This window comes from Anas platyrhynchos, chromosome 2, assembly GCF_047663525.1.
Source record: "Anas platyrhynchos isolate ZD024472 breed Pekin duck chromosome 2, IASCAAS_PekinDuck_T2T, whole genome shotgun sequence".
Taxonomy (NCBI): Eukaryota; Metazoa; Chordata; class Aves; order Anseriformes; family Anatidae; genus Anas; species Anas platyrhynchos.
Window position 1 is genome coordinate 558797 of NC_092588.1, and position 14691 is coordinate 573487.

Sequence of the window (14691 nt, forward strand, 5' to 3'; positions counted from 1 at the left end):
CCAGCTCTGCTCCTGCAGGGGCTGCTGTGGGTAGGCGAGGGGCTTTAGGGGCAGCCCCACAGCACTGCAGCTCCTGCTCCTGGCTGGGTGGCAACGGGACAGGCACAGGAGCACGCCGAGGCCACTCTGGGACACCTTGTGGGGGGATGCTGGGGGTCTGAGGGGCTCTCACCCTCATTTTCCTCTGGCGCGGGCAGAGGTAGAGGTCGAGGCAGCGCTCGAAGCGCTCCTGGATGAAGCGTGGGTAGGCAGGCACTGCCCGCAGGCAGCGGTACTGCTGCGGCACGAAGTTCAGCTTCCTCTCGGCCGGCTCCTGCTGCTCCCAGGCCAGTTTCTGCGGGGTGGAGGCGAGGCCGGGTCAGCAGCGCGGTGACGGGCGCTCCACGGCCCCCGATGCTGCCCCAGCCCCGGCGCTATCCCGTCCCCAGCCGAGCACCAAGCGTCCCCTGGCTGGTGCCCCACTGCCCCACGAGACACCACGAGGCTCCCCACCACCCCAGCACCTCTCTTTCCATCTCCAGCAGAGCCCCCCCCTGTTCCCAGTTGGGTTTTGCTGCCTGGTTTTCCCCGAGCACCAGCTCTGGGCTGAGCGTGTGCCAGGACGCACCCCGCACCGGGACCCCCAGCGTCCCCCTCTGGCCTGACCATGCCCAATTTTCATCCTGGTGCCCCAGCACTCCTGGCTGCCCTCCCTCAGCACAGCCCTGCGGGGTCCCAACGCATCCACAGCTCCCCACGTGCCCCCAGCCCCTTCCTCCACAGCTCCCAGCCCCCCCTTTACCTCCTCCTCGCTGAGCAGGTACTCGGGCGGGGGGTTGTAGGACTCCTCGTGCCCCGGCAGCTTCATCTTGGGGGCTGGCACGTGCATCTTGTGCCGGCCCAGGATGGAGTTGGGATCCTCGTGCGCCCAGAGGTCGTAGTACGTTGGTGTGTCCTCCTTGGGCTTGCGGGGCTTGATCCAGCCCATTTTGATGGCGTGGACCAGTTTGGAGACCTGTGGGGCGGGCACGGGGTCAGCTCCAGGAGCCCCGGGACCCCGCATGCTTCAGGAAGGGGGTGTGGGATGGGAACCAGTGCCCCCGAGCACTTGGCAGGGGTGGATATGGTGTGAGAGGACACGGTGTGGGTGGATATAGCAGGGATAGGACACGTCTGGGACAGGAGAGTGGCCGCAGCCACCGCCCCCAGTGCTGCTCGGGGCACGCAGAGCTCGGCCACGGTGCTGCCAGACCTCTCACCTTCTCCTTCTCGATGAGGGAGGGGATGAAGCTCCTCTTGTCCGCCGGGCGGTTGGTCACCGGGTGGATCATCACCTCGTGGCTGAAGAAGTCGACGGCCGGCTGGGGACACACGGCGACGCGTGGCTGCAGCGTGCGGGACGGGCCCCGCGCCGGGCACCACGAGCACGGAGCGCGCGCCACCACCTCACCTCGTAGGGGTCGAAGTGGACGTCCCCAAACTGCCCCTTCTGCAGCCGCTGCACCAGCTCCACCTGCTCGTCCGTCAGCTTGATGTCTGCGCCCGTCATCTTGTCCTGCACCGTGCGCCTGCGGGGAATGCATCGGGGTGACAGCGCCCGGCCCCCGGGGGGGCTACGAGCCTGAGCACCTCAAAGCCCCCGGTTCTTGAAGCCACACAAGCCAGGAGCTGTGTTGGGACCGGGCTCTGCATGGCCACGTCCTGGTCTCCTGGCACTCGCCCCGCTGCGGGGACCCCCTCCCCGTGCCCGCTCACCAGTAGTCGGGGTTCTCCATCTTCTCCAGGAACTTGTCCAGCTCGTCCTTGTTGCGGATGGGTTTGTAGATCTTCCTGCCCTCCAGGTCGTAGCCGATGTGCGGGAAGTCCTCGTACCACTCCATGGGGATGTTGCCCACCGTGTTGCGGATGTCCTGGGGAGGGGGGCACGGAGGCAGCGTGAGGGCAGGGCAGGGGGCACGGCCTCAAGGTGTGCCAGGGGGGCAATAAGGGAGGGCAGGATGAGCCCCTTGCCTCCCCCTCGGCCTCCCAGTCCGTGTGAGGGCACCGACGAGCAGCAGGGGGGGTCGGGTAAGTGCTCTGCACCCAAGCAGTGCCCAGAGCTGTGCCAGGATGGAGCTTGGGCTTCCTTCCTCCATCCCAAGGAAAACCCCACCTCGCACCATGCCCCCACACGCTGCTGGTGACCACAGCAGCACGGGAGCGGGGCTGGGGGTAGAAGGAACTGGGAACTGGGGCTGGGGGAGGCCGGGAGGGCAGTGACCGAGCCCCAGAACTGCAGCGGGATGAGGGGCACCGGCCGGAGAGCCCCGCGGTGCCGTGCCCGGAGCTGCGCCTGGTTACGGGACGTGCAGCACTTGGGATGAGGGATGCAGGCGTCGAGACCAGCACCTCCCGTGCTCGTTTACTGCAGCGGGGTTTAAAAAGCTGCCTCGGGGTGCTGCGGGGGCTGCAGCCCGGCCTCAGGCTGCCGGGCGCGCGGGGCAGGGGCTGCGGGCGGTCAGCGGCGCGGCTGAGCGCATTCCTGCGTCCGATCCCGCAGACAGCAGCACGCCTCACGCCTCACATTTTCCGACGGCCGGGGCCAGGCCGGCTCCCCCTGCACACGCACGCACCCGGCCGCTGCCGTTCCTGGCTGCCTGCAGCGGGAGCAGGCGGCTGCCCCCCGCGCACCGGGGGCTTCGCTCCTCCCGGCCCCTCTCCGGCCTCCGGGGTCCGCACGTGGCCGTGGGTCCCAGCTCTGGGGCAGGGGCCCCGTAGATAATCGGGAACCGTGGGCACATTTTGGAGGGGCCGCTGAGCCCCGCATCTGTCCCCAGAGCTGGCAGGGATGAGCTGCGCCGGTCCCCATCGCCAGCCCCCATGGGGACACGGCCACAAGGATGAGCTGGCACCGAGCACCCACAGCAAACCCTGGGAGGGCTCCGTGCAGCCATACGAGGGCAGGATGAGGCCCCCTCAGCACCAGACCCGCTCCTCACCTGCCCCAGCCGCGTCCTCCCCTTCGGGGCTCGTGGGGTCGGGCGCGGAGCGAGGTCCCCCGGCCTCTCCCCGGCAGCCCTCGCGTTACAAAACGCAGAGACCCCGTCCCCAATTACAAACACACAGGGAGGAGGTGTGAACGTGACCTGTGCCCCCCCACACCCCGCAGTCAGGGGTCACCCTCACCCCGCGGCACCATCTGGTCCCCATAAACACTTGCAAAGCTGCACCGAGCCTCCACGGAAAGGCGCCAGGAGCCCCGAGAAGGCAGAGCCGGCGGCAGCCCCCCGGGCCACAGCGGGACCCATCCATCACTCTCCGAGCTCACGTCAGCGCAGGATGTGCACGGCCCCCGTGGGGAACCGGCCAGGAACTTCCCCATCCACATCGGGGACACGGCTGGGACCGTGGGGCTTCCCGGACCAACCCAGCAGACCCCCGGTGTCTGGGCTCCCCTGGGGCACCGCTCGCTGCTGGTGCGGACACATGGACACGGGGACACCTCTGGGAGCCTCAAAGCACGGTCAGTTTAAGGAAAGGTGCTCTCCAAGAGTCCTCAGGGTGCTCCAGGCTCTGCAGCCACCTTCCCGTGGGTGTCCCCACGCTCGGTCACGGCTCAGTCGGGTGCAGAAGTCCCAGATTGGCAGCAGGAAGGTTGGGGACGTTCCCGCAGCGCCACACACGTGGCACTGAGCCAGGCAGGGGCTCCCCAGGACGGGACAAACTGGGCAGGGGACACAACAGCCCCAGTAATGCCACCTGTGGGCACAGATCCCGGAGCCGTGGTGGCTCTGCTGGGGCTGCGCAGCTCGAGGTGCATTTGGCAGCAGAGTGAGGGGGGGCACTAAAGGATCTGCGCCCCACAAGCACCAACAGGTAGCCGGGTGCAGGGGCAGGGATGCAGAATCCCCCTCTGGGCTCCTCCTCTCCTCCACGCACACCCTCTCCAGCTCCACCTGCCCCGGGAACGCCGTGCAGGGGAGCAGCTCCAGCCACGCAGTGGGTGTAGGAGCAGGGGTGGGTTTTTAGCCGGGCTGCTGCCGTGCCTGGAGCCTGGAAGCCCAGACTGGGCGTCTCTTCCCGAAGGCCGGCTCCAGCTCCGCCAGGAGCTGCGGACTTGACGCAGGAATCCCTGGGCGAAGCTCTTGCCAGGAGGACAAACAGGATCACATCAGGCCTGGAACATTTTCCCCTCCAACACGAGCCCCAGGGTCCCGTGTGTGCGCAGGCAGAGCTGGCCCCGACGGCTGCCAGGGCGCGTGGTGCCCAACCTGGCGCTGCCCCGGGTGGCACTGCCCGGGCTGCGCCTCCGGCACGGCTGGGACAGGAGGGGCTCAGCACCTCCAGGACACCCCACGGGCTCACCCCGAGCTATGTGCCTGGCACAGACACCCCAGGGACTGTGGGGAGGCCCAGTGAGGTGCCCCCAGCTCTGGCTGTCCTCCAGCAGGACCCCCAAATCCCACAAGACCCCCGAGAGGAGCAGACCCCGAGTGCCGACGGTGCCACAAAACCCCGCAGGGACGCACAGCGCCCGGGCTGCCCCACGGGGCAGCTTGCTCCACGTCCCCCCAGCCCTGCGGCGGGGAGGAAGGCGAAAATTCCTCGCAGCCAGAGCTTCCAGCGGTGCGGAGCAGCCCGGTAGCCGCGGCCCCGTCCCTCCCCCTCGCTCCCCTCCCACCCACCCGCTGCCCCCCGTGTCGTTAACACATCGCCTCCGGCGAGCCGCGTCCCGCGAGCGAGCGCGGGGGAGTCTGGAGCCCCGGCGCGAGGGACTGCCGTCACTCAGCCTCACGTCTGGAAGTTGTTCTTGGATGGGCCCTGGGCATTCCTAGACGCACATTCCTGGCAGCTGGAGAGCGGCGTAGGAAAGATTCTTTTCTTGAAAATATCCGGTCCACGTGGAGGAGAAAGGGGACGGGGCAAGCGCAGCCATCAGCCCCGGCACGCCCTCCGTGCCCTGCAGTGGTGGGCAGGTGCTGGCGGGCTGGGGGCTGTGGGGGGCACAGGAGGAGCCCCCGTGACCCACGGGTGGCCATGATGCAGCACCCAGAGGGGCTGGAGGCCGCTGTGCACCCAAACAGGCTGCCCATGGGGTCTTTGGGGGTCCAGCACGGGCACAGGGCCCCTCTGCGGGCTTGGGGGGCTGCAGGAGAGGGGCACCCCAAGGACGCCCTCCTGTATGGGCTGTGGGGCTGCTGAGGGGAGCTGGGCAGCGTCCCGGGGGCTGGCAGACTGGGGAGGGCTTAGAAAAAACCCGGCTGCCCCCAGCCCGGTGCCAGGGTCTGGGGAGCAGAGGGGAGGCTGCGGGTGCTGGGGGCAGCATCTCTGCAGCGGTGTCACGGGGTGGATGAGCCAAACTCCCCGGTAATCAAATTGTGGCAGGGGCTGGGGGGCAGCGGGGGGGTTCAGGCCCCTCGGCTGTGCCGTGCAGCCGCGGATTCCCTGCGAGAAGGCGCCTGCACCTCGCTCTGCCGGCCGGCCAGCGCGGGGACACGGTGCCCAAAGCGGGACGTGACGGGAGCTGCGGGAAGCCAGGAGGCAACAGCACCAAAAACCTCCGAATATTTAAAGCCGGGACCTTGGGCCAGCCTCGGGGCTGGTGCCCTGGCCACATGCCAGCACCGAGCGTCACCTGCAGCCAGGGCTGCTGCCGCCCTGCGTGGGCTGGAGGGCTGCAGCCTCTCCTCCCCCTTCTTCTCCTCCCCTCCTTCCTCCTCCTCCTTCCCCTCCTCCTGCCCGGAGCTGGGCCGCGGGGATCCGGACGTGCTTCTCACCAGGAAGGACAGCGCAGGGAGAGAGCCGGGGGACCGCGCTTGGATGGAAGGTGCTGGAGAAAAACGGGCTCGTTAGCGGAGCTAAACGAAAGCAGATGCCTCCAGGAGCCCGGGCTTCCAAAGCACACACGGGGAGCGCGCGGCGCCGTGGAAGGGGATGACAGTGGCTGGGATTCCAGGAGCTGCTGGGGCCGCTGATGAGCTGCAAAGGTGCAAAATTGCTCGGAGAGACGAGACCCCGTGGGGGGCTGCTGCTGGGGAGCACCCCCGGGTGGGGGGTGCGCTGCCCACCGCCGCCACGGAGGGGGCTCCACACCAGGCGGCTCGGAGCCGCTTTTAGCAGCAGCACAGCTCGCACACGAGGTGTGCTGGGGGCTCACACACGAGGTGTGCTGGGGGCTGAGCACTGCTCCGTCCGCAGGGTCTCCCCCCGTCCCCGCTGTCCCCGGGGTCTGTGGAGCTGTTTGGGATTTTCCATCCCCTCCTCACTCACCGCAGGTGCCCCCGCGCCGCGCAGCGCCGCAAGGTGACAGCGCCCAAGGGCACCCGTCCTGCTGCAGCCCCCCGGTGTCCCCCCCAGCAGGGATGGGTGGCGGAGCTGTCCCCAGGTCCCTGCTGTGACCACGGGTCCCTGGCAGCACCTGAAGGGGGCCGGGGCCGAGCAGTGCAGCTCCAGGCTGCCCGGCACGGCCCCACACGGGACCAGGACAGCGGTGCCACTTGGGGACAGTGGTGCCACATGGGGACAGGGAGGTCTGCCAGCCACAAGCACCATGCCCCCCACTCTCCCAGTCCATTTTACGAGGTTACGGAGCCCCCTGCCAACCCACAGGCACAGCACTGCCTGCCCCAGCCCCCAGGACCCTGGGTGCGGGATCCCAGCAGCCTCCGGGCACCTCCGTGTCTCCAAACCCGCGATCTGTGCCATAAAATCAAGCGGCTCCGGGGCTGCACCAAACCTGCCCAAAACCATCACTGAGCCAAGAGCCCCGCGGAAGACCAAACCGGAGGCTGGGGGTCCCCCAAGCCCCCACGCTCACCGTTAAGCACCGCAGAGCCCTGGGTTCCTTTGGTCACGGTTTGGGGAGCCCGGGCTGCCCCACGGGGGTGGCAGGCGATGCCTGGCCCTGCTCGATGCCCCGCTGCGTGCCCCCAGGGGCTGGTGGAGCTGTTGGTGTGTACGGGACGAGTGCAGGAGGGGAGCAGGGGCAGGGTGCAAGGTCCAGGGGAAGCAGGTGCTGGTGTTATAGGATCAGCAGGGCCCGTGAGGTTATGGGGACAGGACTGGGCACCACACCTCGATGTGTCTGCCCAGCCCATAGGGGGCTGGAGATGGCTGGGGGGGCAACGAGAGCCCCCGGCTGTGCCAGGAGGGAGCTGCTGCCCCGGCCGGGGTGGTGCTGGCAGCCCCTGAGGGGTTAATTCCCCCCCCCCAGCCCCATTAGCAGCGGCAGGATGGATTTAGCCAGGCTGTGGGGAAGGGGGGGGGGCGAGCCCTGGGGTGGGCTCTACCTGCAGGGACTGATCCTGACCCGCAGCCCCCCAAGTCCAGCCACCTCCCGGGCACAGCAGCTCCTGCACCCCACCGATGTGGGGCTCAGCACCCCCCACACACCGCAGCGGGCAGGGTCCCCAGGACCCCCCGGGGGGGGACCCTCACCCAGCAGCACCGTGCCCACCCACAGCCCCCCCGTGCTGGGCCAGCAGGTGAACGGCAACAAGTGCTTCGAGCTGGCTGCCGGGGGGGGCTGCAGCCACCCCCATCCTCAGGCAGGACCCCACGGAGCCCGGAAAGGTTGAGCCCCCCCCCCGGGACGTGCCGGGACGGGCTGGGGGTGAGCTCAGGTAGGCGTGAGCCTGCGGCTGGGAGCGAGCGGGGCTGCTGCACGGAGGAGGGGCCTGGCTGACCACTGCTGCTGCTATAAAACTCCCCGCTCCTGCCACGCTCGGCGCCTTAAGATGCACATGTGTCGGCGGGGGAAGCGGCAGCGCTGCCTCTGAGCAGCCCCCAGCCCCGTGGCGCACGGCGAGCGCTGGCGGGGAGCCGGGATCTGGGGCCCCCCTGCCCGTGCCGCGGCGCCTCCCAGCCCGAGCCCTCCCGGGGCCCCCCGAGCCGAGAGCCGGGGCCGCAGCATGCGCCAGCGGAGCTGAGGCCGCCCGCAGCAGGAGGAGGTCGGCGGCGGTCCCCAGGAGGCTCCCCGGTGCCCCTCGCGGCGCGCGCGGCTCACCATGTCCTTTGCCATGCTGCGCTCGGCCCCCAGCCGCTACCTGTACCCCGAGATCAGCATGCTGTCGGAGGACGAGGAGAACGGCAGCGAGAGCTCGGGCTCGGACGAGAAGCCCTACCACCACCTGGACGCCGACGGCTACGGGCTGAAGGCCGGCAAGCGGAGGAGCGGCAAGAAGCCCGGGCGGCTCAGCAGGGAGCCCCGGCAGCGGCACACGGCCAACGCGCGGGAGCGTGACCGCACCAACAGCGTCAACACCGCCTTCACCGCCCTCCGCACGCTCATCCCCACCGAGCCGGCCGACAGGAAGCTCTCCAAGATCGAGACCTTGAGACTGGCCTCCAGCTACATCTCCCACCTGGGCAACGTGCTGCTGGTGGGGGAGGCGTGCGGGGACGGGCAGCCGTGCCACACCACCCCGGCCTTCTACCACCACGGCGGCGGCAGCCCCCCCACGCGCGACACCGAGAACTCCCAGCCCAAACAGATCTGCACTTTCTGCCTCAGCAACCAGAGGAAGCTGGTGAGTGGCGTTTGGATGGAGGGGGGGGTTTTAGGGAACGCCGGGGGAGCCGTGAGGGAGAGGGGGACGGGACGGCTCCGGGAGCTGCGTCGGAGAGTGCGCCGGAGCCCGAAAGCCAGGCACGGCAAACACGGTGCCTCCCTCTGGCACCTCCAGGTTGGCACCAGAGCCCCAGCAGCTGCCTCCATGTGCTGAAAGGCAAAGGGAGATGGGGAAAGCCTCTGCGGGTGAGATTTTAGGAGCTGGAAATCAGAGGCACAGGGAAAGGCACCCCTTTCCCTCTCGGCACCTCTGCTCCGGCGGAGCGCAGGCAGCAGGCGCAGAGGCGAAGCGAGGTGGTGGTGGGGCTGGTCACAGCCACGGCTCTCAGCCCCTCGGTGCCGGTGGCCAGAGCCCTGCGTCCACTGCCAGAGCAGGGCCTGGGTCCTGGGGGCTGTGCCGGGTGCCCAGGGGGGCCGCAGGGATGTGGGGAGCCCCACCGAGCACCCCAGAGGGACGAGCACTCCGGAACCAGCTCGCCACGGGCACCGGGGGGTGCCTCCGGGTGAGTGGGAGCCGTAGGGCCCCGGCCAGCCCCGTTCCCCAGGGGCTCCCCCACTTCCCCGTGCCCTTAGGGACACGTTGTGCCCCTGGTGCCCCTGTGGGCAGCACGGCACCGTGCCAGGACCGACCCCAAGCACAGGCTGCCAGCCTGGCACCAGCGTGGCCACGGGGGCTTCGGTGGGCAGGGAGTGAGGGGTGGGCGCAGCCCTGCTCAGCTCGGGGCTCTCCGAGCTCACAAAGCCCCCGGGGAGAGGGTCTCGGGAAGCAGGGGAGGGGGCAGAGCCTGCGCTGAGCCCTCGCTGCTGGGCTTTAAAAACCTCTCGGCACCCAGCACGTCGCAGACGGTCTCTGGCAGGGCAGAGGTGAGCGGGGGGAGCCGAGGCAGAGGCGGGGGCCCGGCAGCCCGAGCCGTGCGTGCACGCTCCCGTCTGAACCCGCTTAACCCCGGTGAGTAACGTCCCGAGCAGGGAGCCGTCTTTGCGGAGGATTCAAGGCTCATTAAGCGTGAAGCAGTGGCGGCGGAACCAGCCACGAGCAGGCTCCAGCAGCTCGAGTGTTTCAGAGCAGGAAAACCCCAAACCCCGTTAATCCTCCTCGCGCGTCCTTTCCAACTCACCCGCGCGGGAGATTGACCCGGGACCCGCAGGCAGGAGGAAGGCCACGAGGAGCCCTGATCTCTGCCAGGATTTACACCGACAACCCCGGGGCCATCCCAGAGGAGCAGACGAGCTCTTCCCTCTTGGGCCGCGGGCACCTCGTGCTTCCCTTGCCCTTGGCTTTCCCAAGCATCCACCTCTTCCCAGGGGGAGGACGCAACCCGCGGGCTGCGCGGTGCCCTCGATGAGCAGCAGGAGCTGCAGGTGGGGAAGCTCCTGCAGGGCCAAATTGCCAAAATTCCCCACCGCCAGCTCCAATCCTGCTCGGAAACCTCCAGTACCAGCTCCAAAGACCGAGCGCCCTCCGTTTCTCTCGCTGCCGTTGCCACTTTGGCACCAGCTCCTGTAAATCCCCAAAGCTGCCGCTTCTGCACCCGCTCCTGGCACGGGCTCCCGCGCGGGGGCAAACCCCGGGGCTGCTCCGTGCCAGGGTGCAGGGGAAGGACAAAACGGTGCAGGAGCCCCGGGCCCAGGTGGCCGCCTCCCTTCTGGGTAACCCTCCCCGAGAGCAGGCGCCCAGGGGACGAGATCCTTGGGTTTGGGTACAAATCGGGCAGGTTTGGGGTCTGCACGGGCCCTGCCAACGCATTCAGCCTGCGCTTGAGGTGTTCCAGGCAGGTAACGACCCGGTGGGTTTTATTGTGTGCTAAAGGAATAAAACCAAACCGCCTTGTATCAGGAAGGCATTCTGACAAGCGGCGAGGAAATGAAAGCCATCTCCTCTGGAGCTGCGAACACGGCGCAGCCGCACCTCCCAGCCCCTCGCCCCGGCTCTCGGCAGCCGCCGGCCCCCCGTGGCACCACTTGCACCCAACGCCGTGCCAGCACCCATGGGTGCCAGCTCCAGCCTTTCATCCAGCACCAACACCTTGGTGCGAGGGGGCTCCAGCACCCGCAGCCCCAAGCCTCTGCCCATTTGGGGCCGGGTGCCCGGCCCCGAGCACCCCGTCCGTCCCCCCCCAGCAGCGCTCCCTTTTCCACCCTCCCTTGTGCTTACGTGTACGGGTGCCGCCTCAACCAGCGCGACCGCACGCCACGGAGGCTGCCTGGCCCTGGCTCTCCAGTTTGCCACAGGAAGGGTTTTTTAGGGCAAGCTTCTGGTGGGATGCCCTTCATGGGGCTCCAAAACAAGTCCCGCCGTGCTACCACCCTGCGGAGCCCCTCTGCCACCAGTTGTCCCGAAATGCTTGGAGACCACTGTGCCGTGCCGTGCCATGCCGTGCTGTGCCGTGCCGTGCCGTGCCATGCCATGCTGTGCCATGCCGTGCCGTGCCATATGGTGCCATGCTGTCCCTCCCCAAGCCAGCCAGCAGTGGCAGACACCTTGGCACACGCCGTGCTCCTGCATCTGACTCACCACCGCGTCCTCCTCCCCAAAAGGCCCCGCGCCTGCCTGGCTCCCAGCCCTCCCTAACTGCCCTGTGCCATCCCTGTCCCGAGCCTGCAGGAGCCCTGTGGTGAGGGGTGCCAGGACGGGGGCTCGGGTGGGATGTTGGGGCACCCCGAGGGACACGGGGGCAGGACGCTTTCCGTGGCAGGACGCTTTCTGCGGGCTCCTCTGAGCTGGGTCTTTGCCTCGTCCCAGTCTTGCTGGCAGCGCGGCGCCGCGGCGGGCACGGGGCTCGCCTGGATTGACGCTGAGTGACTCAGCCCAGCCTCCTGCCCTGGCATCCTGATGCCTTCCCTCAGGGATTTTTCCCTGCCTGGCCGAAACCACCGCCATCTCCCTGGAGAGAGCCTCCCCAAAAAATGCGCAGGGTTCCACTACTGGCCGGAGAATGGCCGGGCTCTGCTGAGGGGCTGCCCAGGAGGGCGGCTGCTGGGTTTTGGGCCAGTCCTGGCCCTAACCAAAAAGCCAAAAAACTGCGTGGGGTTGGGGCTGTGCAGGTCAGGGTGTGAGCAGGAGGGAGGTGAAGCCGTCCTGGTAGGGGCAGCGCGTCTGCCACGTGTGCGTGGTGCTGCAGGCAGGTGGCGGGGACGGAGGGGACGGTCCCTCATCGCCAGGGACCTGTGACCCTGCGAGCAGGGGGTCCTGGCTCCCCTCACGAGGACGTGGTGAGGAGCTGGCTCCTCACCACCCAGCCCCTGGGCTTCTCCTGGGATTCTTCTGGGGGTGCCACCCGTGCCCCTTGGGGACACGTGGCACTGGGGGGGAACCGTGGCTGCATCTCCTCCAGGGAGCGCCTGGGGTGGAGGGGCTGCTGGACACAGCCACGGTGCGGGGCAGCCCGGGCTGGGGGGAGGACCGGAGCCAGTCCAGCACAAAAAACCCACGTCCAAGCACGGCCTCCTGCTCAAAAAAGTTGAGGGACGAGGCCCCTCGCGGCGCTCTGCGTGCCCGCAGCCCTCGCAAGCGCACGGCGCCGCTGCCTGCGTGGCGCGGAGCTGTCACCGCGGGGACCGAGGGGCAGGAAAATGTGGGGAGGGGGCACGGGGCAGAGCTGCACGGCTCCCCCAGCTCGGTGCCAGCACCGCAGGCTGGTAAAGGAACGAGGGATGTGCCCAGCATCGGCCACGCTGGTAAAGGAACGAGGGGCACGTGCCCAGCATCGGCCACGCTGACTTCTGGAGCAGGAGCACGCACTGGCAAGGGAGCAAATTGGGGAGGGGGCACTGAGAGCAGTGACTGGGACTGGCCCCAAGCGCTCCAAAGGGGCCACGGGGCTCAGGATGAGCCTGACCCAGGACAGCTGAGGCTCCCCGATCCCACTGGGGTGGGGACATGGTGGTGCTCGTGGCACTGCCCTGCCAGCCTGCAGGGCTGTCCCTTGTCCCCAGGATGGCCGCCCTGCGCCGGGGGTGTCCGGAGCACCGGGAACGGGAGGACCGGGGGTCTTCCTCTGTCCCAGGACGGGACCTTGGGAAGCACGAGGCTGGGGGGCTGCCTGTGGGGACCCCGGGGACTGGCGAGGGGCCCTGCCAGCGTGGCCGGTGTCACCGCGCCCAGCGGCACAGCTGAGGCCAGCAGAGGCTGGAGGCCAAGCCCCGGGGAGGCAGCGCTGACGCCGAGCCTGTGCCGTTGGCGCAGGACCTCAGTGGCACCAGGGGGGGCGAGGACACTGGGGGACCAGGACACATCCCAGGGGGTTTGCTAAGCAGAGCGTGGGTGAGCGGCTGTGACCTGCCAAAATGCTGAGACCCAGGTCAGCGGGGGCTGCACCGCTCCGGCCCCTGAGCCACGGGTTCGTGACTCAGCCCCCGGTGAGGGATTCGCAGCCTGAGTCAGGGCTGGGATGGGGATGGAAGGAGAGAGGTGATGGCTCTGGGCAGAGCCTGCTGACCCCACAGCCCCCGCCTGATATTGCTGCTGCAGTAAAACCCCTCCTGCAGCTCCCTGCTCTGTGCTGAGCGAGGATTTGGGGCGGTGAGGATGGGCAGAGCCAAGACGCACCGGGTGCCACCGGGACACCAGCACCCAGCACCCAAAACACTCAGGGCAGCGCTTCCAGAGCCTGGGGCAGAGCCCAGCGCCGTGCCCCGCTCCCCCCACGGTATCTCCGAGATGTGCCGGCTCCGCAGCCCTGTAATTTACTGTTCCTGCTGCACTTAATGGCAGCGGAAAGGCAAGGTGATAGGGGAAAAAATATGAGGCGGGATTTTCCGAATCCCCATTTCCTCTCCAGACAGCACAAGAACTCCTGGGGCCTGAACATCTGGGAAATTTAATTTTACCATTTCTGAGCTGAACTCCCCTTCCCCTCCCCTCCCCACCCCCGGTAACAAAGGAAGAGTCAGAGCAGGGGCCGCACGTGCAGCCGGGGAGGGGGGAGGCTGCACCACCGACACGCCGCGGCACCGAGACACCCACGGCACCGAGAGGGGCACGGCCACAGCTCCCGGGCCCCCAGCCCCCGGTGGCCACGAGTCCTGGCAAACTGGAGATGGGAAGCACCGGCCCTGCCTGCGCCCACCTGCCCGGGGGGTGCCGGTGGCTCTGTGCGCGGGGGCAGTGGTGGTGCTGGGGGCGGTTTGTGGTGGGGTTGGTGGTGCTGGTGGTGATACTGGTGATAGTGGTGGTGCTGGTGGTGATAGTGGTGGTGATACTGGTGGTGCTGGGGGCGGTTTGTGGTGGGGTTGGTGGTGCTGGTGGTGGTGATACTGGTGATACTGGTGGTGGTGGTGGTGCTGATGGTGATGATAGTGGTGGTGGTGCTGGTGCTGGTGGTACAGGTGCTGCTGGTTTGTGCTGTGGTGGCAGTGATGATGCTGGTGGTACCGGTGGTACTGGTACCAGTGGTTGTACTGGTGGAACTGGTGGTGCTGCGGGGCTGCTCTGGTGCTGGGGAGGCTCACGGCCATGGCACCACCGCGGGGCTGCCCGGGAGGACTGCTGCAAGCAGCAAATTGGCTGCAGGCTGCAGATGGTGACACAGGGATGGGGACAGGGACAGGTCGGTGCTTTTGGCACCTCGGCAGCGCCGCTCCTGGTCCCGGGTGCAGGGATTGGGACCGGAGCCCTTGGTGAGGGCGGGGGCTTCTGTCCCGGGGGGGCTCACAGGGAGAGCAGGAGCAGGGTGGCACAGCCCGGTGTCCCCGGGGTGCCGGCAGCAGTGGGGGCACCTGCGGGAACAGGGACCCCCCCAGGCTCCCGGGACACGTGGGGGGCAAAAATTCGGAAGAGCCGGTGCGGAGCTGCTGCCAGGCACCGGCACGGGGGGGGGGGGGAGCGAGAGGCTCCCGGCCGCCGCCAGCGCTGGCAAAGCTCCCGGCCCCAGGTGTGTTTTCTTAACTCGGCCTTCCCCCCCCCCCCCCTCTCTCTGCAGAGTAAAGACCGAGACAGGAAGACGGCGATTCGGAGCTAGATGATCCCCCCCCCGCCCCCCCAAACCTCTTCAGGAAGGACGACACGGAGGAGCAGAAGGAGGAAGGATGGAAAAGCCACACACACCAAACCACAGCCACGGAGCCACGGACACTACTCCCGCCTTCACCCTGCTGCCGGGGGCGGCCGCACGGCGTCACCCAAGGGACCTCGCCCCGAGCGCACGCTGCCGGAGGGGGGGCCA

At 68.4% G+C, this 14691-nt stretch overlaps 2 protein-coding genes across 2 annotated transcripts in view; one reads left to right on the forward strand and one right to left on the reverse strand.

The window, feature by feature from the left end:
- Positions 1–14691, reverse strand: part of BOP1 (BOP1 ribosomal biogenesis factor) — a 40781-nt gene that overhangs the window by 3423 nt on the left and 22667 nt on the right. Inside the window, exons 4-8 of the mRNA XM_027450262.3 lie at positions 1735–1889; positions 1430–1547; positions 1239–1340; positions 782–994; positions 173–334 (exon numbers count right to left, since the gene is read on the reverse strand). Of these exons, the coding sequence (XP_027306063.3) occupies positions 173–334; positions 782–994; positions 1239–1340; positions 1430–1547; positions 1735–1889 (750 nt within the window). The remainder of the gene's footprint in view (positions 1–172; positions 335–781; positions 995–1238; positions 1341–1429; positions 1548–1734; positions 1890–14691) is intronic.
- Positions 5682–14669, forward strand: SCX (scleraxis bHLH transcription factor). The gene is made up of 2 exons (XM_038175014.2): positions 5682–8486; positions 14449–14669. The coding sequence occupies exons 1-2, from the start codon at positions 7965–7967 to the stop codon at positions 14485–14487; spliced, it is 561 nt and encodes a 186-aa protein (XP_038030942.2). The 5' UTR covers positions 5682–7964; the 3' UTR covers positions 14488–14669.

What these genes read in the sequence shown, in the direction of transcription:
- SCX (XM_038175014.2), top strand. Translation starts at nt 7,965, where the DNA reads ATGTCCTTTGCCATGCTGCGCTCGGCCCCCAGCCGCTACCTGTACCCC. An exon ending in TCAGCAACCAGAGGAAGCTG is followed by an intron (nt 8,487 to 14,448) that starts GTGAGTGGCGTT and finishes CTCTCTCTGCAG; the next exon opens with AGTAAAGACCGAGACAGGAA.